The sequence below is a fragment of the Globicephala melas genome, chromosome 10 (assembly GCF_963455315.2).
Source record: "Globicephala melas chromosome 10, mGloMel1.2, whole genome shotgun sequence".
Taxonomy (NCBI): domain Eukaryota; kingdom Metazoa; phylum Chordata; class Mammalia; order Artiodactyla; family Delphinidae; genus Globicephala; species Globicephala melas.
Window position 1 is genome coordinate 57,307,024 of NC_083323.1, and position 25,767 is coordinate 57,332,790.

The 25,767-nt window shown below is 46.7% G+C and overlaps 1 protein-coding gene across 2 annotated transcripts in view; it reads right to left on the bottom strand.

Moving 5' to 3' along the window:
• Positions 1–2,063: 2,063 nt before the first annotated feature.
• KIF5A (kinesin family member 5A) overlaps positions 2,064–25,767 on the bottom strand; it is a 28,097-nt gene continuing 4,393 nt past the window's right edge. The window contains exons 2-29 of one of the 2 annotated variants that reach the window (XM_060305517.1): positions 18,696–18,783; positions 18,528–18,601; positions 18,027–18,131; positions 17,726–17,774; positions 17,239–17,294; positions 16,906–16,993; positions 16,493–16,617; positions 15,818–15,922; positions 15,345–15,493; positions 15,090–15,238; positions 14,642–14,817; positions 13,794–13,862; positions 13,212–13,418; positions 12,761–12,907; positions 11,962–12,150; positions 11,479–11,596; positions 11,040–11,104; positions 10,821–10,930; positions 10,362–10,463; positions 9,796–9,856; positions 9,475–9,546; positions 9,208–9,312; positions 6,397–6,613; positions 6,012–6,165; positions 5,613–5,695; positions 5,177–5,204; positions 4,606–4,720; positions 2,064–3,625 (exon numbers count right to left, since the gene is read on the bottom strand). In XM_060305517.1, coding sequence (XP_060161500.1) covers positions 4,642–4,720; positions 5,177–5,204; positions 5,613–5,695; positions 6,012–6,165; positions 6,397–6,613; positions 9,208–9,312; positions 9,475–9,546; positions 9,796–9,856; positions 10,362–10,463; positions 10,821–10,930; positions 11,040–11,104; positions 11,479–11,596; positions 11,962–12,150; positions 12,761–12,907; positions 13,212–13,418; positions 13,794–13,862; positions 14,642–14,817; positions 15,090–15,238; positions 15,345–15,493; positions 15,818–15,922; positions 16,493–16,617; positions 16,906–16,993; positions 17,239–17,294; positions 17,726–17,774; positions 18,027–18,131; positions 18,528–18,601; positions 18,696–18,783 — 2,970 coding nt within the window. In that variant the 3' untranslated portion in view covers positions 2,064–3,625; positions 4,606–4,641. Of the gene's footprint in view, positions 3,626–4,605; positions 4,721–5,176; positions 5,205–5,612; positions 5,696–6,011; positions 6,166–6,396; positions 6,614–8,554; positions 8,660–9,207; positions 9,313–9,474; positions 9,547–9,795; positions 9,857–10,361; positions 10,464–10,820; positions 10,931–11,039; positions 11,105–11,478; positions 11,597–11,961; positions 12,151–12,760; positions 12,908–13,211; positions 13,419–13,793; positions 13,863–14,641; positions 14,818–15,089; positions 15,239–15,344; positions 15,494–15,817; positions 15,923–16,492; positions 16,618–16,905; positions 16,994–17,238; positions 17,295–17,725; positions 17,775–18,026; positions 18,132–18,527; positions 18,602–18,695; positions 18,784–25,767 lie in introns of those variants that run through there. The other variant, XM_060305518.1, reaches the window with a different exon arrangement.

Genomic DNA, 25,767 nt, shown 5'->3' on the forward strand with positions numbered 1-25,767 from the left:
AACTAGTGACCTTTGGAAAGCACTTTCAGCAGAACAAGAGCCAGATCCAGGTGGGCTGCGGGATGACTAGGAGGTGAGGAAGTGGGGAAGGGAAGCCTGGGACTTCATCAGGAAATTTGGCTGTGAGAAAACAAGGTGGGGAGTGGCTTATAGAGAAACAGAGTAAAACACACTTTTAAGGGAGACCTTACCAAGGACAAGGGAAGAAATCACTGAGACAGAAGTTAACAAAGAAAATGCAAACTGCCCAAGTCTGCATCACTTTTAGTTATTTTATATATTTTTTGTTTTAGTTTCTTAATTTTTTTTGGAGTATAGTTGCTTTACAATGTTGTGTTAGTTTCTACTGTAACATATATCCCCTCTTTTTTGGATTTCCTTCCCATTTAGGTCACCACAGAGCACTGAATAGAGTGCTCTCATTAGTTATTTTATATATTGAGTCTTTGTAAGTACCTCAGGAATGAAGATCTGGAAGGGCCTTGATTTAGTCCAGAGAAGGGAGATTTATCACTTGTCAGATGGGAGAAAGCAAAGGGATCTGTATAGACAGAGGTTAAGTGTGTAGGTGGGGGGGGGGGAGGTGAAGAATTTCACACACTCAGTCACCTTAATTTACCCTTTAAAACAGACAGAGTTGTTGCCTAAGAGAGGACGGTGAGAAGGGATCTTGAGGAGTGAGGGCTTAGACCAGTTGCTCTGGAGAGTGGGAGAGAAAACAGCGGGGACACACAGAAGGAACGTTAAATCAGCACCAAAGGTCAAGTTACCTCTGGAGCTGTTTTTAATTGCCCTAGTGTTTTGGTCGTATGGTTTTCTTCACTTATCTCAGAAACTCTGAAGGAAGAGCAGAGAAGACAGGTAGGGCTATGCTCTAAAATGGGGGGTAGAAGGGTGATTGTGGTAAACAATCTTGGGACAAGAGAGCTGAGCTCTTGGCGAGGGAGGGTTGCAGACACACTAGAGGGATGGAACTGATGCTGGGGCTGAGGGTGGTCTGGGGAAAACAGTGAAGAAAACAGGATACCATTTTTTGTTAAAAATTACGAACAACCTAGATGGATGTCCACCAATAGTGGAATGGTTGAATAAATTATAGGATACGTTTATGAAAAATCATGTATTTTTTTAATGAGGTAAATATGTATCTTGACATGAAAAGATCTCTAGGACATATTGTCAAGTGGGGGAAAAAAGCCTGCGTGTAAATATATGGAAAAACACCTGGAAGGATATATCCCACGCTGTCATAATGCCATTACATGCAGGGAAGGGAGTGAGACTGGGGAGGGATAAAGACTTACAACACCGGAGAGCCATCATTGAATTTATTTTATTTTAAAGGTATCTATGTACATCAAGTAAATACACACTGGGGTTGGTGCAGTTTGGTTTGTCTTTCACGCTGGCATGCAACATTTTGGCAGATGTGAGGGGGCAGGCCAGGTGCCCCTCGTGGAGACCCTGGCTCTCTGAAAGGAATGTGGTGAGAGGGTGGGAGGAGGGGGATGTGGAGTGAAGCTTCTGGTGAAGGCTTTGTGTGTGTGTCGTTTCTTGTTTATGTAAGTGAATTACATTTCCCTTACATCTTGCTAAAGAGAAGGCTGTTCCCTCTGTCACCTCTCTCCTCATCTGCCCTACACCTTCACATTTTCTTCTGTGTTTTAAAAGAGTCATTTGGTGGCAAGATTACATAAAGCTCACTGGATTCTTGGGTGCCCTGCTGGCCGACATTAGCACAAGTCTCCAGGTGCACAGGTATCTTCCTTCCTCTCCACTTGCGTCTGGAGACAGCGTGGCTCACCAACCCCACCCTTTCCCTCTTTGCTTGGGGCAGGGGAGCCAGATTGAACCCGTTTCCTCAGAGCAGTGGTTTTCAATCTACTCTACAGAATCCTTGGGGTCTCTTAAGGACTGTTCAAGGGCTCCTCAACTAGTGAAGCATTTTCCACCAAACAACAAAAATGCAAACTGCCCAGGTCTGCGTCACTTTTAGCTATTCTTTATGTCAGGGTTCTATATAAGATTGGTTCTGAAAAATGTCTGAATGTCACCGCCTTGGATTTATTCTACACCCCTCTGGTATTTTTTTTTTTCCCTGCATTTCTCCTTAATTGCTAAAAAGGGCCTAACAGGTAAAGGGAGAAAGGACTTTTTCGCTTGAAGGAGTCACAGGCCAATACAGGCTGTATTTACCAGCTGACACTCACACTGAGCTTTCTTTCCTGACTTAGAAACTAGGTGATGGGTTGCCCTGCTACCCTGTTCTTCCAACCCAGATAAGACTGGCTATCTGGACACCAGGTTATATTTCTTGATTTGGACTGGCTTGTGACCTCCACTCTCCATCCCTGCAGTTACCTGGAAAGCCACCTTAGCACCATGTGGTAGGACAGGATATGAAAACAAAACAATAGTCCTGTCAATTCCATAGGGAGTGGGGGGCGCCCCCTGGGTCAAGCCCTTGGGCTCCTCCACCTCTGGAAAATCTGCCCTGCCCTTTTCTTTAAAGTGCACTTAATACCAGATGAGGACATTACAGAGGGAATTCTTTTTGGAAAAAAACATTTTTTAATGTGTATCATCGGGGAAAAGTCAGGCTCCAGCTTGAAAGGAAGGCATTTCGAGATACCTATTTTGCCAATGAACTGGAAGCCCCCAAACCAAAAGGTGGAGACGGGAAGAACATGCAGCCCAATATGGGACAGAGAAAGGAATCCAGCCCATCATTGTGGCAAAAAAAATACTTAGGAATTTTCTAGTCTGTTTACCCCCAAAGCCAAAGAAGGACTCATTTTGCTTACGCTTGGCTATAACTTTCACCGTGGACAGATGAGCAACCATTTGACAGACTGTTGGAAATGGGTTGGCCTCCTCAATGTTTCAAAATAATTTTAAGCAGCTTTGGGTTCTGGTCATGAGCTCTGGGGTAGAGAATATCAAAAGGAGTTTTGAGGAGAAAGGGAAGTGGTCCCTTGAGCAATCCATGTTCTTGGTTGTCCAGGGGGCACAGGAAGAGGGAGGCAAAAGGCAGACTTCGGGGGGCAGAGGTGCACACCCAGAACCCCTCCGTTGGGGTGAGGGGTGTCTGAAGAAAATTCACCGTATAATTTAAGCAGTCCTTCCATTTCACCCTCCCCTGTGCTAAATGTGGAAGAGGAGGGAGGAAGAGTCTATTTCTGTATCTTCTCATGACGCCAAGACATTCTTCTGCTTAAGGCTTTGTGTATGTGCATGTGTGTGTGTGTGTGTTTGTGAAGGATCACAGCCCTCTAGCTCCCATTTTCCTTTTATCATCTCCGTGACTAACACCATTCAGTGTGAGAGATGCATATAGGAGAGGAAGAAGAAACACTGACCCTCCTCCCTATGGCCCCAAATGAGGAGGGTATACTATGCTTAGAAATTGCTAAATACATCATTAGATACTAGAGAGTATGACAGAGAGAAGAGAGAGACATAGCAGCAGCTTTTGATATATAGATACAGAGTACAAAGAGATACAGAGTAAGAGAAGACATCATACATAGTACAGTCGGACAACAAGGATTGGGGAAGGGAGTTAGTATCAGAGACCACAGGTTTGCAGCATGCTGAGAGCAGAGGCCTCAGTCCCTCTTAGAAACTGGGGAAGAAAGAGAAAGAGGTTGTGAGGAACCACCTTGCAGCCCGGTCACTGAAGAGGAACAGGGTGGCATCTGTGCCAACTTGGGTTTACAGTCCTGTTCCTTTGATATCAACAGCCAGACGCCACCCTGCCATCTCCTGCTCCTCCACCCACAGGCCTTCCCTAACTCTCCCTCCCCCATTCCCACTGCTTGCTTCTCATGCCTTTCTGCCTACGTGCACCTGGCCTATTACCCTGGAAAACCCCTGGAGAGGGCTCAGCTTGGATGCCGCCCACTAGGAGACTGGCCATGTTCTCTCGTTTCTCGTTCTCCAAGGATCCAAGGTGGACAATAAAACAGGATCCCAGTGCCCGTTTTGAGCCATAAAGCAACCTGGCGAGAAGCCTGGTGACACACAAGAACCAGGAAGGTGCCTGTGCTGCTAGGAGAGCACAGGGAACAGGGGAGAGGACCCAGGACAGAGGTGAAGGTGGGGCTTGGAGGTGGGCACACAGCTGTTTTCCACCTCCACTAGCAAGATTGGAGGGGAGTGCTGATACAGCAGCTAGACGAACAAAAAGTTAGACTTCCTGGGGCATTTGCTAAAGCTCATTGGTGACATATACAGATATGAGGAGTATAGGACACAGAGATCTCCCAAGGTCTCCTAATAACCACTAGGTTCTGTGACCTGTGTTGCGGCTCTAGATGGACACTGCCCTTGCCCACTTCTTTTGACATGTTGCAGCGACCCCTAGTGGCATAAAGGCGGTACTGTGGTTCCCACTACGGCCAAGCACAAGGGGGGAGGGGAGGCCAGTGCCTAGGGGACACCGGGCAGTTCTGATGTAGCCCCTGGGAGGGGACAGCAGGAGTTGAGGGACAACTATATAGTAAAAGTTTTGAGATGATTTAAAAAAAAGCAGGAGAAACAAAGAAGCTGAGGGCAAGAAAGGAGGCAACCTGAGGCTGGTCAGAGGAAGCGGCCTGAAACTACCTGAAAGTGCAGGTATGCAGCAGCCCGTGTGGGAGATTAGCTGGCTGCCGTCTCTTGGTGGAGAGGGAACAGCTTGGCCTGGTCTTCAGCCTCGTAGCCGCATGGCAGGTCACTCCTGGAAGAAGAGACCCAGCATAATCACAGCATTGTTAGCTCCGTATAAATGACAGCATTCCTGTCACTTTGCTCTCTCAGCATCCCGGTGAGATAATGAAGGGCAGGAATACAGGGCAAATCAAGGCCAGAGAGATAGAGCTGACTTGCCCAAGGTCACAAAGTTCCCCAAAGTAGGAGGGAAACCCAGGTCATCAGACGTCCATGGCGTTTTCTCCCAGCCCCCATAGCTGGCATGGGGAGGAACCACAGGGAGAATTGGAGGAGGGGACAGTGTTCTACACCGAGGCTGGGGGTGACTGGACCTCCTGGACAACACAGTGATGGCGAGAATGGTTCTCATTTCCTCCTCCTTTCCCCAAAGTCTCCAGCGAACCTCTAAGTAAGGCATGAGGGAAATGTAACCATTTCTTCTGGTCCCACCCAGAGAGCCCAAGAGCAGTGGCAACCGGCGTACCTATTGTCATTGATATCTGTGGCATTTCCTGAAGAGAACATCATGGAGAACACAAGATTGGAAGAAGGAAAAAAGAGATTGGGTGTTACTAACGGTCTCCTCAAACCCTCTCTCATCCTAATCCCTTGGAGAAAGAGGTAAGTGTCTTGGCAACATAGCTGCCATCTGGGTCTGTGGCACTCGTCTTAAACTACCCCAAGCTGCATCATTATTTTGTTTGAGAAAAAGCCTCCCTCAGCCCTCACAGAGGAGAGGAGAAGGGGAAGGGAAGGGAAGGGTTGGGACAGGCACGTGACCAGAGGAATCCACTTCTAAGCGTCCAAGACCCTGAAGGGATGCAGTGTTTGAGCTGTAGGTGCAGAGTCACTTACTTTTCTGATACTTTTCAACTTGCCCTGGGGATCCCACAGGCTGGTTACCCATCTTTTTCACTCACCATTGTCCATGTTGGCCTTCTGGTAGGAAGCCAAGGGGGCTCCAGAAGATGTGGCCCCACTGCTGGTACAGGAGTTTGCAAAGCTGGATGGAGCAGAGGAGAGAGATGCAACCTCTGGCACCCACCTTCCACTATTCCGAGGACCACTGATCCACACTCACCCTCAGGGATGAAGCCATCCACCCCTCCCATCCCCAGAGACCAGAGGACGACAAACATGGCCTCAGGCTGGGAGGGCAGATGCCCACCTTCTAATCAAAGGTGTGAAGTTGAGAAAGGGTTAGAAATGAAGCTACTTAGGAAAAGAATTAAGTCTCACCCAATAATTAACCCAGCCTTATGCCTTATAGGGTGCAGAGAGCCTTGGGTTGGGACTTCAGCCCGCCCATGGTCACTCACTACATGTCTGAGGTGGAGCTAGGTGCCGCCTGCAGGTACAAATTCTGGTAGTTCTGGAAGAGGCTGTTGGTGTAACTGATGCACTCAGGGCTCCGGGTGCCATAGGCGTTGGTGGGTGAAGATGCTGGGTAGTGGCCAGGCCGGACGGGTTTGGCTGCGGCAAAGAAAGGAAAATGACCGTGAAGAGGCTATTTGTTACCTTGCAGTTGCCCTGCAAGGTCATTTAGCTAGAGCTGAACTGAGTTGCAAGTAAGGTAATTCACTTTTCTACTGTTTTGTAGTGGTGGTGGGGTGAGGCTGGGGTGGGGTTACACTGAGGAATTTGCTGGGTTCCCCCAGGTGGTGATCCCTCCCGTACGCCTGTTGACGCCCACTCCCCACTCACCAATCTGGGCAGAATGGCCCCGTTTGCTGGAGCTCTTGTACCGAACGGCCTCCTTGATGCGGTCCACCTCCTGCTGGTACCGGCGCTTGTCCTTCATGGCGCCCTCCTTGGCCTCCTTCAGTGCACCCTCCAGGGCCTTAACTCTCTCAGCCGTAGCCCTAAGTCGTTTTTCCAACTTAGGAAGCTCACAACGCAGATCTGCATTGTCACGTACCAGCTGTGGGACGAGCCCCGGCGAAGAGGCGGGGAGAGAGGCGAACAAGGCAGCGGAGTCGGGGGTGAGGGTGGGAGAGAGAATAAGGAAAAGTCATGTCAGGGAAGGTGGAGACCATGTGGTTTCCTCCAAAGGCCTCATTCCCTTTACCTAATTGCTGTTCTGGCCAGTTCTTTCCTTCTCCCTTTAGCAAATGGTGGTCAGGCATGAAAAAGTTCCATCATTTTCCAGGCAGCAAAAACATGCCAACTCCTCTGTAGCCCAGAACGCTTGGGAGAGCAAGAGTTCCAGTCTCCTCCTGGCCTAAACACCACCAACCCCCCAATATCTCACAGCTGGTGCCAGACCAACAGCCCCAGGGCAACCATGGGAATGAGGCCCCTCCCCCTCCCCCAGAGATGACTCTGTGGGCATGCACAGGGCGAGGCAGCAAGAGCACAGTAGCAGTTTGGAGGGTGGAGATGGTGTTGAGTGCAGGTTAGGTGCAGTGTAGAGCAGGAGCAGAAGCTGGAATACAGGAGCCCACGCACCACACACACACGCACACACACACAGACACAGATACACATACACACATGGCCGCCCCATAGGAAGGAAAGAAAATGTTTTGAAGTCTCACAAACATTTGTGCTCATTACCTTCATGTTCAAGGATTTCCTGGGCTGTCCCTCTCCCCATTTAAATTAAGCTACAGCGTGGTATTAACCACCTTGCATCCAGAAAAGACTTCCTGATCTTTTTACAAGGTTTCACACAATGACTAGGGCCCTACAGATTGCAGGAGGAGCCGGCCTTGGAAGATATCAGGTAAATCAGTGCAGCAGGGAACACTGGGAGAATTGTCCCTTTAATTTTGGACAATCTACAGATTATAAACAATGTTTTGCTGTGACAATAACTTAGCTTAATTTGTAATAGGGTTATGGCCCTGGCTATTTAAGATTCTGTTGACTGAGAGGTTTCTACATCACTCATGTTTTCCTTTCTAGTCTTGTGTCCCCTGAGGTAGGATATTAGGAGTCCTCTCTCCTATAGGTGAGTAGCTTTTGGTCTTTGAGACTTAGAACAGAGGCAGAGCCTTCATGGGGGAAAAGGAAAACAGCCTGTGATGTCCTGAAATGTGCCACAATGTGGATGAACCTGGAGGACATTATGCTAAGTGAAATGAACAAGTCACAAAAGGACAAATCCCAGATGATTCCACTTAGGTGAGATTCTTAGAGTAGTCAAAGTTATAGAGACAAAGTAGAATGGGGGTTGCCAGGGGGTGGAGGAGCAGGGAATGAGGAGTTCTTATTTAATGGGGATGGAGTTTCAGTTCTACAGGATGAAAAGACTTATCTCTGGAGAGGGATGGTGGTGATGGCTGCACAACATTACAAATGGATTTAAGGCCACCGAATGGTGCACTTAAAATGATTAAAGGTCATACATTTTATGTTATGTGTACTTTACTACAATGACAAAAATTGGGGAAAAAAAGCAATGTAATATGCATTTGGATTAAGAAGGAAAATGAACACAGAAATGAAAAAGAATGACAAAACCGATTACAAAAGTTTCTTCCCTTTCAACTTTTCTATAATGTTGTTCACACTGTTTTATAATAGGTAAAGGGGGAAAGATGGTACTAAAGCCCTCTGCAGGTCGAAATAAAATAAATAAACCCTGTGGACTACCACTGGGCCACAGTTCTAGGATTTTCTTCATTATTTAAAAAAATAAGAAGATGTACTGGGTATTTACTATATATGCTGGGTATGGCACTGGGAAGAAAAGAAGTTGAAGCTGTAGTTTAATGAGAACGTGAGTTTAAAACGAATTTTAAGGTGGATTCGAAAAGAAGGGAATGAAGCATAGGTTAGGGTTTATTTTACGAATCAGTTAAAAGAGCCAGTTGACAGTCTGTTGCATCTGTCTTCAAGGCTCAGCTATTTGGCGCTAGCCAGGGTGATCCTTCTATGTATGCCCCAAACATTTCCTGTCCTGACTCCTTTGGACTGCCCCTTCCACCTCCCCACCCCATACCTTTGAAACCCAGTCTTCCACCTAAGGAACCGCAGCAGCAAGGAGGGGGATAGAGAGGCAGCAACTTAATACACAGGAGTTTTCACTGGCCCTGACCAGGGGCCAGTTGGGCCGTCTGAGGACATCATGTAATTGCCCTGTGTGCCTGCCCCAGGCCTAGGCAGAGGGAGTCCTCTCCATGAGAGAAAGCCCAGCTTCCTGACTTCTTGTCTCTCTGCTCTCCGTCTCTGGCTAACGTCTGACCAGTATCCCTTGTGTACGGTCACGGCCCCATGCCTCTGAAACCTCTATCAGTTTCAACCTTTCCCTCCAACAGCGTAGGCCTGGGGAATTCCACTTTGAGCAGAGGCAGGCTGGGAGCTTTGGGAAAGGGAAAACAGGCATAGAACCAAGAACAAGGTAAAAGTGGAACCAAATACGGGATAAAGAAGGGATTTGTAGGAAAGGGAAAAGGGAAAAGTAAGGAAAACATGCAAGTAGATTTTCCTAAATCCAAGGGCTTCCAAAGATTTAGGTATCCTAGGCTCCCGGCCTCAAGAGTTCTCTTCACCCCTTACCCTCACTCTTACCTGTTTGTGAACCTTTGTAAGCTGTTCCAGGTTGTTCTCAAGAAAGGAAATCTTCTGCTTTTGGGAGTGAATCCCCCCACTGTCCTCGGGCTCCATTTCTGCACTCTGATGAGAGACAGAGGCAGGGGAAAGGTGTGGCTGTCCTGAGGCCAATCAGGTCCCACCCAGACCAGCTCCAGCCAGCCCCACTGAAGGCCACAGGGTCTGGAGAAGCCTGGGGAAAGGGGGAGGATATGGGGGCTGGGGAGACCCCGAGACGGCACTCACTTTCTTGACTCGAGTCGTGACGTCTTGAACGAACAGCTTGCGAAGGTTGTGGAGGGTCTGGAGTTCCCGGGCCTGGAAACAATGATGAAAAATTGGGGTCCTCCAAATACCCGGTCACCGTTCCCCCTCCCAAATTACTGGACCCTTCAGTCTCTCTAGACAAATGAGTCACTCGTCCTTTAGGAAAAGGTGCGTCCTGATCATGCCACAGACTGACTTTGCAGAAAGGCTAGGAGGAATGGGGTTAGGAAGAAATCGGGAGGAAGAACTGAAGCCCTCCACCCATACCCTGTTAACCTGGCAGAGAAGGAAACCACTCACAACTGTCTCCTCCAGACCCTTGAGGTCCTGCTTGGACTGCTCGTGTCGCTCATACAGAAATCTGGAGGAAGAGGGAAACAGAAGAATCCCTCAGGGCCTCCCTGCCTCCCTCTCTCCTCCCTCCTCCATTCCTTTGATCTATATTTTATTATTATATATTACACAAGTTACCCATGTTCACAGTGCAGAAATTAGAAAAGAAAAAAAAAGATAAGTAAACGAGTTCCATAAAAAGCCCATGATTCTACTACTTACAGATCAAACCATCGGGAACATTCTGGTGTCCATCCTTCCAGACTCTTCCATGCATGCATATCCCACATAACTGTTATGGGATTACACCATTCCTACTGTTTGTAACCTGCTTTTTACACGTCACAAAACATCCCCCACATCCTTCCATATCTGCTAATATTGAACAGAAGCCTCCCTTTTTCCCCCTGCCCCACCCCATCGAACTGTTCTTCTGAGGCACTTGCTTCCTGTGGTCACCATATTCACATCTAGATTGTGTCTTGCCTCTGCAGCATGTCTGAGTAGGGTCTGCAGGCAGACCCGTCACTCACGTCAGCTCCTGGAGTTTGGTGCTTTTCTCATGTTCTTCATTCTTCAGCTTCTCATAGTCAGCCTGAAGCTTCTCCAGCTCTAATTGGAGCTTCTGATTCAGGCTGCGGGGGGCAAAGAGGTATTGGGGAGAACAAAAAGACGTCAGCAAGAGGCAAAGGGAAGCCCAGCTCCTCAAACACTTTCCTTCTTCTATACCTTCGGGTATCAGAGGCAGACTCAGGTCACTGCTTCCATGACAGGGTGAGGGGCCCTGAGCTATCTAATCAGAATAGCCTTGCAGATAGGGACTAGTCCTCACTCCTTGTACCTCCTGGAGTTGGGCTGCAAAGTCGTGTCATTGTCAGGGGAATGACACATGGAAGGTAAAGAACCGGATCCTGGTGCAAGAGGGAGCATCTGAGTAGGCACAGCAAGGGGAGGGGACCAGGTGGAGACGAGCCTCCCTGGGGAACTCTTACTCTTTGAGCTCGTCAATGGTCTTCTGCTTCTCATTGATCTCGTCCCGGAGCCGGGCCAGCTGCCGGTGATGGGCCTCCCGGTGGCTGTCCATCTGCAGCTCCAGGGCCTTCTGCAAACAACCCCACCCCAAGCTCAAAGCTAGACTCCCAGACACCCGCTCAGTGAGGACCAGCACAGCCCTGCTGGGCTCCAGTCCTCCCCACGCCTTCCCCACTCACCTTCACATCTTCTGAGTCCTGTGTGTCTGGCTCCTTATCCTTCAGGGCCACTTCATGCACAGTTTCTGAGGGAGAGAGGGGAAGACAGCTTACATCAGACCTACCTCCTCCGGACAGAACTTCACATTGTGACCAGAGCTCCAGGCACAGCAAGGCACGTCCACCCAGAATGGGCCCACAGGGATGTTCTTCTGGGTGAGGACGGTCCAATTTCATACAGCAGGGACACAGAACAATGCAGGGTTTATGGTTCATGGAAGCTGAGCTACGCGCAAGAGCGTGCTAAGCAGCATGTGAGTTGGACTCCACGATTTCAGTCTAATGCTTTGGTGAGTGTGCCGTTGGGTGGTTTCCTGTGATGTTTGTCACTTTCCCTCCCTGTCCCCTCTGCGATCTTAGATCCCAGGATGGGGGGGTTGGACGTTTAAGAGGGCCTCACCCTGGGCTTGGAGCTTGGCCAGCTCATCACTCAGGGAGTCATAGGACTCTTCCAGGTGCCGCTTCTTGAGCTCCACGCTCTGCATGTATTCCGTCAGGGAGCGGATCTTGGCCTCATGCTGGTGGGGTGAGGGTTCATCAGAGGAAGAAGATGGATGCAGCAAAGGACCCAACTCCAGGCAGTGCAGACCTCCATAAGCTCCAGCTCTCCTCCCTTCCTGCTACACCTCCCATGGGGATGCAGGGTCGAGGGACATTCCTCTGGAGACCCTTCCTTTAGACCCTCTTGGATCAGAGGGCAGTACCCCCCGATCCTTCACTTCTCTAGCCTGGACCCTCTCATGCTTCCCCCCAGCTCTTCTGTCCTTGACTTCAGTTGACCCTAGGCTCTTGACATAAACATGGGTGCTAGGAGTTATCCCATAAGCACAGAGTTGCCCGTCCTCTCCCATGGCACCCAAAGGCTCTGGACCTCTGCACTCACCTGGGAGATGAGAAGCTGGCAGGATGAGAGCTCCCGCCCAGTCACTTCCATCTTGCGGTGACATTCGACCTGGAGGTTCTCCAGCTGCCGGCACCGTTTTACCACAGACTTGACTTCGGATTTGATTTTGCTGATGTAGAGTCGGGCCACAGTGAACTCCTCCTCGATGGCCCCGCTGATCTCCACCGGCTGTGGGAGAGCAAGGGAGGGAGGAGGTGCCTCTCTGCTGCCGGGAAGCCCTTTATCCATTTCCTTCTACTCGGCCTAGCCCCCAGGCACACACACCCAGAGACACAGGGACTCGGGTGGGATGGGTATGTTCCAGATGACTTCTAGCAGCTCTGTATCACCTGTCATTTCACACTAAATCCCTCTCTCTGTGCTTAAAGATCCAATTCTGACAGTCACCTTCTTTCATCCTGTAGAGCAATAGGATATTCTGTAGTCAAACTGACCTGCTTGATCACCCAGACGGGTCACTGTCACTGCCACAGATCTGCATATGTCATTCCTAACTGTGTGCTCCCATCACCAAATCCTGCTGTAAGCACATCTCCACTGCTTCTTTATTCAGCAATGTGAATTTCAGTTGGTGTGTGGATTTAGAATGTGTATTTCAGTTGAGTCTATGCAAACCTCTACCTGCTTTCCTGTGTCTAGTTTGCAGGCGTGTTTCCTGGATCTTTGGCACCCCGCCTTCCCAGTATCCCTGAGGGCCTGGATTGTCTCACCGGCACCTCCCACCAGGGCCCAGAACGAGAATGACCTGAACAAGGCTGCCGCCTCTCTCTCCACTCACCAGCTTAATCTCCCCGTTGCCCACGATGACACTGAACTCACTCAGGTCCTTCATCAGCCCGTTCAGCACCTCAGCAATTCGTTTTCGTTGGTGTCCACTGACCTCCTGTAGCCGCTGCAACTCAGACTCCAGGGACAGCATGGTGGCCTGGGGACAGCCCTTCAGGTCATCCCATCGCCATCTTCCTGCTCCCCTCCCCAGCCCAGGCGGAGGCCTCTCCCTTCATGCATGACCCTGATGGCTGCGATGAAGAGAACACAAGCCCTGCAGAAGGGTCTGGAAGAGAGAGGGGTCAGAAGGGCCAAGTGCAGTGGCGGGATGGGGGAGTGTCCCACGACACACTGAACGGCAGTGCAAAGGTGCAAACGTGATCCTGCCCCATCAGGAAGCAGAGGTCCCTTTGGATGTGGAGGATGTTCTGAGGCCAGGGAGCTCCGAGCCGGCTACTCACCACCTTCTGAGACAGCTCATCCACCAGAAGCTGGTTCTGCTGGCTCTTCTCCTCCACCTCCTGGGACTTTTGGTCGTAGTTCATGGCCAGCTCCTCCAGTGCCTGCAGCACCTCCTTCACCTCGTCCTTCGCGGCGTCGTTCTCCGACTGCAGGTGGCTCAGCTCCTGCTGGACCTTCTCATTGTCTCCTCGAGTGGACACCAGCAGCTGCAAGGGAGGGGCGAGCCACGTGAGGAAGTCCTCTGCCGGCGACCACTTCGACGGCCCCTTGGTCTGGGGAAGCTGAGCCCCCCACCCAGGTATAGGTCTAGGAGAGAAGCAAGGGCCAAAGCAAGAGTCAAGAGGAAGTGGGCTTTCCGCTTCACAGAAGTAGGGCAACAGAATGAAGAAGCACCCAGACTCCGGCATCCGTGCTTTAAGCAAAACCCCAATTAAGTTTCCAGATTTCTAGAGTCTTGGAGGGTGACTCAGCCCTAAGCAGAATGCCCCTTCTTCCATCTTATCAGGAAAAGGTCTTTTTGATGCCTTTCAGGGGTGAACACGCAACCCTCTCCACTCGTGTCTTGCCCTCCTTCCCGTTACCTCTTCCTGGTCCAGCATCTGCTGCTTGAGCTTCTCTATGAGTTGGCTCTGCTGGTTGATCTCATCATCCTGTTGGAGGCAAAAGGGGTAAAGGCGGGGTGAAGGGAGCTACTCTTTCCAGTGTAGACTTACAGGGTTGGGGTACACGTGGATCCTGATACAAATCCAGCTAGTTGAGGCTTTGATTTAGAAACTCCACATCCTAAAAAAAGAAAGGGGTCTTTCCCTCGGCTTCTTTCCTTGACCCCTGCCCTCATTTTTTTAATCCCTTTCTTCCTAGAAGTTGGTATAACCTTGACAATGCACAGCAAAAGCCTTTAAATGTTCACATCCTTTAACTGAGAAATCCCACTCTCGCGCTCCATTCTAATCAAATCATTCCAAAGCAAAGTCTTACGCACAAGAGACAAAGATAGTCATTTCAGAGCGATTTATAATAGCAAAAACAACCAACCAACAAAAAAACAAACAAAAAACCCTAGAAGGCCTGTAACTAAGTAAATGGTTAAATACATTCTGATAAATGGACTGTTAGGCAGCTGTTTTAAAACACTTTTACGAAGAGTTGTTAACAAAGTAGGAAATTGCTCATTATATAATGAGGAATGGAAAAATCGGATGCAAAGTTACATATATGGTATCATCTCAATTGCGTGGCTTTATTTCTGAATGGTGGGAGGAGATGATTTAAATTTTCTTCTATGTATTTTTATTTATCTTCCACATTTTCAATAATGAACATTCATCTCTTTTAAAATCAGAAAAACGGCAGGATAATCTACTTCTTTAATCCCTCACTTACCATCCCACTGGGCCCTCACCTCTGTGCCCTGCCCGACCGTCCTTACCTTGTCATCAAGCTGCTTGTAGAGGCGGCGGATCTCCTCCTCGTACTTCTGCCGCTCCTCAGGCGCGATGCGCACCACGATGGATGAGTTGTCGTTCACGGGCGTTTCCTCACAGAGCTCAGCTCCCAGGGCAGCATCCTCCCCAGCCAGGCGCTCCGTCTCTGGCACGTCCTCTCCTGGCAAAGGGGTGGAACAAGGTGAGGGATGGGAGAAGGGACAGCTGCATCCGAGGGTCCTTCCTCCCTCACTGTACAATGCGGAGACCTCCAGGCCTCCATCTCTCTTGCCAAATGGACCGTCAACCTTTCGGGGGGTGGGGGTAAAGGCAGTCAAGCCGCTCTCGCTTTCTCTCATGACTGCTCTACTGCACCCCTCCGGAAACGCAGCCCCCCTTGGAGATCGTAGGAGCCCTCTCTGGCTCCGTGCACCCACTGGACCCGTTGCTAACCACTGCGCCACCGGCTCAGCTCTGTCTCCAGCTTTGCAATCGTCTCCTTCTGAGCCTTTGTCTTCTCCTTCTCCTTCTCATATTTCTTCTTCCATTGCTCGGCAGTCAACTCCAGATTCACGGAGGCAGTGTTCTTAATGGTCTTTGCCCTGGAGAGGAGAACGAAGAGATGAGACCTCCATTAAGGCTCACAAGACCCTGAGGGGAGAGCGCTGCAGGGGCTGCGGCAGGGAGTTAGGGGACCCTGCCACCGACCGCTGTCCAAACATCAGGGTGGACTTGGTCTCCGCATCATTGTAGTTGGACGGTGAGCAGCAGATGAACATGGTTGTCCGGCAGTTTCCTCCCAAGGAGTCCTGGAGAATCCGTGTCATTTTGCTGTCACGATATGGAACGTAGCTTTTCTGGGGGAAGAGAGAGGCCGCAAATCAGAAAAAAAAATTCAACGGGGGAATCAGAAAGCATGGTGGGGGAGTTCCCTGGTTGCCTAGTGGTTAGGCTTCCAGGCTTTCACTGCTGTGGCCCGGGTTCAATCCCTGGTCAGGGAACTGAGATCCTGTAAGCTGCATGGCACAGCCAAAAAAATTTAAAAAATAAAAATAAAGAAGGGACGGTGGTGCTGACTAGGGGCGGAGCAACCCATGAACTGGCATGATGAGGTGGGGCATTAGGAGAAGGCAGAAGACGGGGTGGGGCTTGAGGGCTGCGGACACCTAAGGAGCACTCACTGTGCCCTCAGCCAGCGCAGAGATCACGTTCCCCAGAGCTGACAGGGACTTGTTGATATTCTTGGCCTCGTCCAGCACGGCTCCCTCTGCTCCAGTCTTGCTGACCTACCAGGGCACGAAGGGGTGAGTATGTCGTGAGCGGCTGCAGAGGGAGTGGGCTCTCCCCACCTCTTCTCCACGTAAGGTGGCTTAGTCCAAGGAGACGGGGAGAGGGAAAGAACAGAGAAGGCCCTTCCTCTGTTTCCCTAAACGCTTTTGCTACAGACCTCACCACACACACACACACACACACACACACACACACACACACACACACACACACACACACACACACACACACACACACACACACACACACACGTTATATGATTCCATTTATGTGCAATGTCCAGAAAGTCAAATCCAGAGTCAGAAAGTAGATTAGTGGTTGCCAGGGGATGGGGGAGGGGAGAAGAGGGCATGACTGTCAACAGGTGGTGAAAATGTTCTGGAATTAGTGGTGATGATGCACAACCTGCCAAACATACTGAAAGTCACTGAATTATATGCTTTAAAAGGGTGAACTTTATGGTATGTGAATTCTAGCTCAATAAGAAAGTTATTTTGATTTACAGAAAGGCCACCCCCCTCCAAGGCTTCCTTCCTTGCCCACCCCACCCCGATAGGACCCCCAACCTTCTCGCTCCCTGCCAGGTCCACTAGATACAGCTTCCCACTGAGCTTCTGCTCGGTCTCCATGTTCTCCTGCTTGATGTTGATGAGGAAGATGCTATGGCTTCGAGAGCTGTGTTCATTCATGTCTGTAGGAGGGAGGATGAAACAGTCCCTGTACCACCCCCTGCGTAACGGAAGCCCTCAGCCCCGGATTCCACGGACCACTGCCTCCACCCGCCAAGAGAGGGGGTGTCCGTCGGGACTAGCCTAGCCCCTACATCTCCCCGGCAGCAGGTCTCAGGGTCACACAGACAAGCGTCCCTCCTCCTCTGGAAGACACAGCCTTCCCTTGCTCACTTTCGCGTCCCTCAGCCCCAGAGGGCACAGAGGAGAGGCAGACCCCACGGTCAAGATCCCCTTGTCTCCCCACTCACTGGTGACAGCCACATGACGATTTGATTTCCCTTCATCAATCACATCTAAAATTTCTTCTGGGCTGGACACAAAGCGCTCAGTACAACCCTGTAGGGGGCAAATGGACAGTGACCCATGCACTTTGATCTGCAAATTAAATTACCTGCACAGTGACCAAATGACCTCTCAAGACGGTGCCTCTTCCCGGGCTCCGGACTCTCCCCAGCCCCTTGGCATGTCTCACCCCACCAGGATGTCCACCCTCCAACTTCTGGGTGGGCCTTTGGTCTACCGTCCTACACCTGCACTCTCAATACACTGGCCCCACCTGGGTGTCCCATCCCCACTCTCACCTTGACAAACGGCACTCGGTTCTTGTCCTCGTGCACAGACAGATTTGTCTTGGTCACTGAATCAAGACAATTTAGGGTGAGCAAGGCCAGCACTTCCAGCCCCCCCCTCCCCAACCCCTGCACGCTGCAGTCTACTCGGATGGTGGATTCCTCTATGTGCAAGAGGGAGGAAGACTCCCCTGTGAAGATGAAACCCCCTGCACGCGCTGAAGGCTGTTTTTCCTCCTGCAGGATTCCAGCCCCAGGGCTGCAGCTAGACTCAGGCTGTTTATATGTGGGCCTGGGCACCTAAGCTCATCTTCTGACCCTTTCGGTTTGGGAAATTCTTGGTGAGTGGAGGCAAGGGACATGGGTACAAGTGTGTGTGTCCTTGTGTGCCTGCTGCATCACTCACCAAACAGTACCAAAACCCAAGAGCCCAAAAGCAATGTGATCTTTCTCTTCCTTGCCCTCCTCACCCCACCCACCGGGGTTAAACACCACTCACCATCCAGAAGGTCGCGGATTTTGTCCAGGTAAATCTCAAAGTAGGAAACCTGGTTGGGGAGAAAGGAGAAGTATGAAGTGAAGAGGGCCTATCTTAAATCTGATACAGGGATCTCAGGCTAACGCAACCCACTCAAATGGTGGTGGTGGGAGGGAAAGGGCAGAAGAGACTATGTTGGCAGAGAAGAACTTAGGTAACCAGGGTGGAGAATAAGTTGGGGCGCCAGGATCTCAGTGGGTTCATACTAGATCTTCCCCTCCCAGTCCCATAAGAGGATGCCCAGCAGTCATGCCCTGATCACCTTGATGTGGAACTCAAGGTTCTCATCCATGGAGTAGATGTGGTTGAAGATGTCTTGGGCAATTCGAGGAATGATTCCCATCAGCTGAGGGTCGTGCAGCTTTCCCTGGGGAGTAAGGGTATTCTGGAATGAGGCTGGGCTCAGGAGGGATCAGACAACTTGGCGGTATGCAGATGAACACAGAGATAACAGCTGCTAAGGAGACTATCCTAACTTAGGGGGTGGTCACTACCTTTTAGTGGAAGGAGGAGGGAAGTGAGCAGCTCTCTGGACTTTCATTGCTGCTGCTTTTCCAGGTGAAAAGAAGAAAACTGGAGTAGTGGAAAGGAGGGTGAACTGCAGCAGGCTGAAGGGATTCCATTAAACTTCCACTATAACGCTGCCCTCCGTTCATCCTCTGTACCAGGCAGCCCTCAATTTCTAGATCTTTCCCTACTGAGATTCCTTGGCCTCCTATTAACACTCCCAGCTCCTCATTCCCATAAAAGTCAGAACCCTCACCTCCATAGTATGTGTCTTCCCTGAGGATGTCTGTCCATAAGCAAAAATGGTGCCATTGTAGCCAGCAAGGACATCTGAAGAGATGGCAGAGAAAGAACACTGGTAGAGAGAAGTGGGGTAGGGAATGAGGAGCCTGAAAAAAGTACATTCTAAAAATACATTCATTACCTTTGACAATCTGCATGGCACACGCATGGTAAACTTGCTCCTGAGTCGTGTTTGGAGGGAATACACGGTCGAAGATATATGGCTTCCCCTGGAATGGAAATAACAGATGGCAGACATCAGCAGGCAGGTGTGAGGGAGGAGAAACACCCGAAAAGGCACCCGTTCTTCAAACTTCTGTACACGTGGACAATTATGGGGATGAAGGAAACCAACAAGAGGCAAAATTTAGTACTGACATCAGGAGTTGTGTCTGTGGGGTAGAATGTCACTGAGGAGTGTCACACAGCGAGACTGCATGAGTGGATCTCAGTCTTGGTGTGATGATTTAGCACTCACCATCCCAGACCCCCAGCCTGGGAAGCCAAATGGGAAAAGACAAGAGGGCCACAGGCTGTGGAGAGTGAAGAACAATATATTAACATTAAAAAATCTACCACTGGGGGCTTCCTTGGTGGCGCGGTGGTTGAGGGTCCGCCTGCCGATGCAGGGGACACGGGTTCGTGCCCCGGTCCGGGAGGATCCCACATGCCGCGGAGCGGCTGGGCCCGTGAGCCATGGCCGCTGAGCCTGCGCATCTGGAGCCTGTGCTCCACAACGGGAGAGGGCACGGCAGAGAGAGGCACGTGTACCGCAAAAAAAAAAAAAAAATCTACCACTAAGTTAAAAAATATCTTCCTCAATAGATCCATATGTCCTGATATGAAAAGGTGTTGAAGATGTATTAAGTGAAAGACGCAAAGTTAGGGACAGATGTATAGTATGTTGCCTATTGTGTAAATGAAATACACAAATACCGAACTACTGAGCTGTTGTGGAAATATTAACACAAGCTCTCTCTTTGTGAAAAGAATATATGAAATCAGAAATATTAGGTTTCTGACTTCCCTGGTGGCACAGTGGTTAAGGATACACCTGCCAATGCAGGGTACACAGGTTCGATCCCTGGTCCGGGAAGATCCCATATGCTACAGAGCAGCTAAGCCTGTGCGCCACAACTACTGAGCCTGCGCTCCAGAGCCCGTGAGCCACAACTACTGAAGCCCGCGCGCCTAGAGCCCGTGCTCCGCAACAAGAGAAGCCACTGCAATGAGAAGCCCGCGCACTGCAATGAATACCCAATGCAGCCAAAAATAAAATAATTAATTAATTAAAAAAAAAAGAAATATAGATCTCCCTTTAGGGAAGCAGCTTTAAGTTAAGAGAAACTGTGAAGCAAGTCACTCAGACCTCCAAGTACTTTGTTTAATTCAGATAATACGTTATAAATCACATGTGCTGATAAGAATGCTAAAGATACAAAATATTTACAACCCAGGGAGCCAAACAGAATATATTTGCTATCTAGTCATATTAAAGGGAAGATCTCTGGTAAGATTAAATGTGACTATGCTTGTTCTCCATCATAAGTGACAAACTACTCAGTCGTGTTTTCCCGTCATTCGGTATAAAGAGACTATGACTTAGTTGTCAAATTATTTTACTAGAGTCCATCTTTCTTCAACTGATATGTAAACCTTCAGATCTATGGACACCAGAGTTTGGGAGACACATTTTAACTAATTAAGAAAAGTCATACTTTATTATAAGGTGTATTTTTGGATCCTGGGACATAATAGGTCCTTCAATTTATTCATTTTCTATCCAATCACATTATAAAATATCTTATTAATGTTATTAGCTTCTTTGTTCAGTCTTTCGAGTTACCAAGTATGAAATCATATGCATGTAATAGTTTTGTCTCTTTCTTTCCACTGTTAATACCACTTATTTTATTATTTTATCTTAGAGTCCCCCAAACAACATTAAATTGGGATCACTGGTTTCCTTTTTACTATGATGTATGCTATTGGTGTCAAATAAACAGTCTTTGCGGTTCAAAAAAAAAAAAGAAATCATAAAAGTTGGCTAAAGCTGAAGATGTGGGTCTAGGTATATCTACAATATTGCATCAACATGTGGAGAATTTTTTTCCAGAAGGAATTATATAGAAGTATTAACGTACTGCAAAAAAAAAAAAAAAAAGTATTAACAGTGGTTATTTGGGAGAGAGAAACTGGGAGAGAGGAGGCTTTCATTTCTCAGTCTGTATCCCGGAAAGTTTACATTTTTAAACCATGTACAAGTGTTTTGTTTTGTCTTGTTTTATTAATGCCAAAGAGAGTGAGACGATAGTGTATTATTTTGTTTCCTTCTTTTTACTTCTCTGCAAAAAGGAAAATATTATTTATACTAATAAATATTTTTTAACATTAAAAAATTTTTTTAAATCTGGCTTATGATAAATATCTACCTGGAATATTTATCTGGTCTCTGTGGTGAAAGATGCTGAAGCCCAAAAAACAGAATCCACAAAGAGAAAGAAATTGTGAAGGTGCTCTCTACAACTAAGGGAGTACTGTAAACTGATAGAGGCTTTCTGGAGGACAATTCTATTAAATATTTAAAAGTCCATGCTGGTCATACTCTGTCCCAGCGATTTCAATGCTAGGAATTTATTTTATGTGTGTAGCACACTTGCTTAAGCACTTAAAGATGTGTGTAGAAGGATGTTCACTGCAGCCGTTTGTATCCAAGAAAAACTAGAAACAGTTCAAACATCCATCAAGAAGATATCGGGTATGATACCTCCATAATCTACCCCCATTAAAATGAGCAAGGTTGGGGCTTCCCTGGTGGCGCAGTGGTTGAGAGTCCGCCGATGCAGGGGACACGGGTTCGTGCCCCGGTCCGGGAAGATACCACATGCCGCGGAGCGGCTGGGCCCGTGAGCCATGGCCGCTGAGCCTGCGTGTCCGGAGCCTGTGCTCCGCAACGGGAGAGGCCACAACAGTGAGAGGCCCGCGTACCGCAAAAAAAAAAATGAGCAAGGTTGGTTTACATATATTGACATGTCCAAGACTGATCATGTGAAAAAATAAAAACAATTTGTATAATGTGATTATACATTTTTAAAAAGTATATGGATAGAACAGTCTTAGAAAAAAGACACGTAAGACTGTATATAGATCTGTTAATGGTGGTTATGACTGGAGAGCAGAATGACAGGAACTTATGCTTACTACATTTTTTCTGTGATATGTAAATATTTTACAATGACAATGTATTACTTTGAAATTAAAAAAAGAAAATAGAATAGGTGATGTTACAGAAAAATGTGTAATGACAAGGTACGCACAAAATAATTTTAAGAAAAAAGTGGTTTTTAAAATAGTATGCAGTATAAAAAAACACACACAAAGGAGTATATGAAGGATTAGTCCATGTCTGTAAAAAAAATTATATATATGTATATATGTATAGCTTGCACAGAAAAACGTGTTAACAGTATCTATCCTTGGACAGTGGGATTTTAGGAGTTTTTTGCTGTTGTTGTTCTTTTTGATTTAGATTAAAACTATTCCAAAATGAAAATACATAATTTTTAAATAAGAAAAAATTTTAAACAAAGATATTAATATTCTTACTACATAAAGAACTCTCATAAATTAGTAACAAAGGACAAAACTAACCAGAAAAATATAGACAAGAGTTAGGTACTAACAACAGAAGAAGAAATACAAATGTTCAATAAACATAAAGATGATCAACATTTTTGAAGAAAAAAACAGTAACATCATTTTTCACCTATCAAACTAGAAAACAAAAACTTAATTGTAATATGCAGTGTAGATGAGGGTTCAAGGGGGTATAACTTCTTCGAAAGGAGCATGCTCATTCTTTTCTGGTAGGACAGTACATCCATACTTCTAAGGGGCAATTCAAAAATGCATAATCAAAATCCTTGGATTGTACATATCCATTGACCCAGATATTCTAATCCTAAGAATTTGTACTAGGGGAATATTTGTAGCAAATATTTAGCTACAAGAATGTTTATTATCAACACTGCTTATAATAATGAGAAACTGAAGACAACTGAAAGGAGTTACATTTAGGGGACTGGTTAATACAAGGAATTGATTACACTATGGCATGTACATATATTTTATTCTTTGCTGCTATTTAAAATGATGTCATACATATATACACTACTATGTCTAAAATAGATAACTAAGGAGAACCTACTGTATAGCACAGGGAACTCTACTCGGTGCTCTGTGGTGACCTAAATGGAAAGGAAATCCAAAAAAGAGGGGATACATACGGCTGATTCACTTTGCTGTACAGCAGAAACTGACACAGCAGTGTAAAGCAACTATACTCCAAAAAAAATTTTTTTTTAATTAAAAAATAAAATGATGTCATAATAGAACACCAATAAATCTCAAAAAGGAGTTGAGTGAAAGAACTGAAACTCAAAGAGCACATACTGTATTATTCCTTTTATATCAAGTTCAAGAATAAACAACACTTATTTGTAGTGACAGAAGTCAAAGTAGCGGTTGCCTTGGGGTGATACTGACAGGAAGAGGGCAAAAGGGAGCTTTCAGGGGCAATCAAAATGCTCTAGATTTCAATCTGGGTGGTGGTCACATAGGTGTCAAAATATGTTATAAAATTCATCCAGCTGTTTGCATAAGATTTGTGCACTCACTGTATGTAAATTATACCTCAGTAAGTGCTATCATAAAATATCACATCACAAAATGATGTGATAATGGCTCTTAAAATATGAATTACGCACAACCTCATTGTTTATAAGAGAAATGAATATTAAGACTATAAAGTAGCATTTTAACCTATCAAAGTGGCCAAAATAAAATAGTTTGACGATGGGACTTCCATGGTGGTCCAGTGGTTAAGGCTCCATGCTTCCACTGCAGGGAGCATGGGTTCGATCCCTGGTCAGGGACTTAAGATCCCACATGCATGCAGTGGCCAAAAATAGTTTGAGGATGCATTGCACTGGCTGGGCCCTTAAATATACATATGGTCGTTCAAGTGTTTGTAATAGCAGATGACTAGAACAACCCTAGATATCCACATCCATCAATAGAGACCTGGCTAAATAAATTATGGCATGTCCCTACAATAAATTATACAGTTGTTAAAAAGAATGATATCTGTGCTGATATAGAAGGATCTCCAAGACTCATTGTTAAGTAAAAAAAAAGCAAGGTACAGAACAAAATGTATAGTATGTATACTATAGTATGTATACTATATGTATATGTATACAAAATGTATAGTATGCTATCATTTGTGTTAAAACAAAGTGCATGCATGTATATATGTATTTGCTTGTAAATGTATGATATTCTTTTAGAAGGATCCACAAGAAACTGGCAATAAGGCTGCCTTCTGAAAGGGGAACTGGGTGGCTAGGAAAGAGGAGTAGGAAGGAGGCTTACTTTTCATTGTATATCTTTTTATATCATTTGAATTTTGTCACATGTGCATGTAAGACATTAAAAAATTAACTTAGTTTTCTTAATAAATAAAATTATGTAAAATATTTAATGATGGTGAAATAGTCATGATATTTTGTTGGTGAAAAAAGAGGTTACAAAACAATATAGTTTATGATACACTTTTATTAAAATTATTATATGTATATATGCAGGAAAAAACTACTGGAAACAAATACATCAAATTGTTAACAGTATTTTTTGGGGGGGGTGGGATTTTGAGTGAGTTTTAGTTTCTTCTATGTGATTTTCTTTGTTTTTAACTTTGTCAACAATTAAAATATATTAGTGTTGTAATCAGATTATGATTATGTTTAGAATTATTAAAGAAAAATCTACCTTGATTATTTTTAAGATTTGAGTGAGTTTATGAATTGTTCATAGGACTTTTGTGAATTTTTCACCCTTTTTATCTATACCGTTCGTCATTACACTTCATTACAAAGAATAAAATTCTTATTACACAGAATAAAATCATACAGTGTTACAATAAACAGATTTTAAGTGGCCTTGACGCCTCTCCTTCTAAGTGGTAATATCTTTCTTTCAATTTGTTTTATTCTATCATTGATCCTTGATTCTTGAATTGTAATCTAACTCAATATTTCTCCCATCCAGTGGCCAAGAAATAGAAACAAACAAAACATGTCCATCTCAGGCCAGTGGCTCTCACCTCTTCTCCACCAATGATGTCTATCCGTGCTTCTTGAAGCCAGGCATGCAGCCAAAGGGGATTAAACATGACTCTCAAGCCAACCTCGCCGCTCCCTTCTTCCCTTCTGGGAACGTGGGGATTAACTCTCTCTCTCTTCTCTAACACTCCCAGTTACAGGATTCCAGAGGGTGCTGTGGACTCAATGAAATGGAGGGCGCTCTCCAAGTGCTGAAGGTACTTATTGCCCAAGGAACTCCTTTTCCTCAGCCTAGGCTGGGAGGAAAGAAGAGACCAGAGAGGGAGGAAGGGTGGCATTCTCGGAACCATGAGGATAAAAAATATCCAAGAGCTAAAAATGGGTGCACTTAGTAATCTCGTGAGCAGAGAAAGCCATGGATACAATTCTAGGGTTTCTGGGAAGGCCTTCTACCACTTCCCTCCTCTTGGTTGAGCCCTTGAGTCCCAAATCTAGTTCATTTCTTAAGATTTTTATATCTGTTGAAGTACAAATGTCTTTTGATTTTCTATTGATTACAGCCACGGTGAACTCGTTTTGTCAGATCTTTTTATGAGAATAACTAGACCAGTGGTTTTCCACTTTTTCCACTTCTAGACTGCTCACATGGGAAGCATCACCATTATTCACATCTTTCATGACATATTTATTCTAAGTCAGACTGTAGTACATTGTGGGAGATTTCTTATCAGAATCTGGGGAAGTGTACGTACAGTTAGCAAAAGCCATTTCTGATGCCCCCTCCCAGGACTCTGCCCAGGCCACTTTTCAGCCTGGATCACTGTGTAGACCAAGTGTTTCCTGAAAGCAGGGATTCCCTCTAAATCCCCAACATCAAGCATAGTCCCTGGCCCACAGGATGCTCTTCGTAAATATTTGTTAAAGAAGCACAGATATTGATGGAAGAAGAGAGCAAGAAGATACTAGGGACCTGGATGTTTGGATGAAACAACCAGTAAGAGGGGAAAATGTTAACCACTGCCCAGTTGTGCCAAAGGTTAGCTTGTGGGGAGACAGCACATATAAAATGATAATAACATCTAACTCTTATTG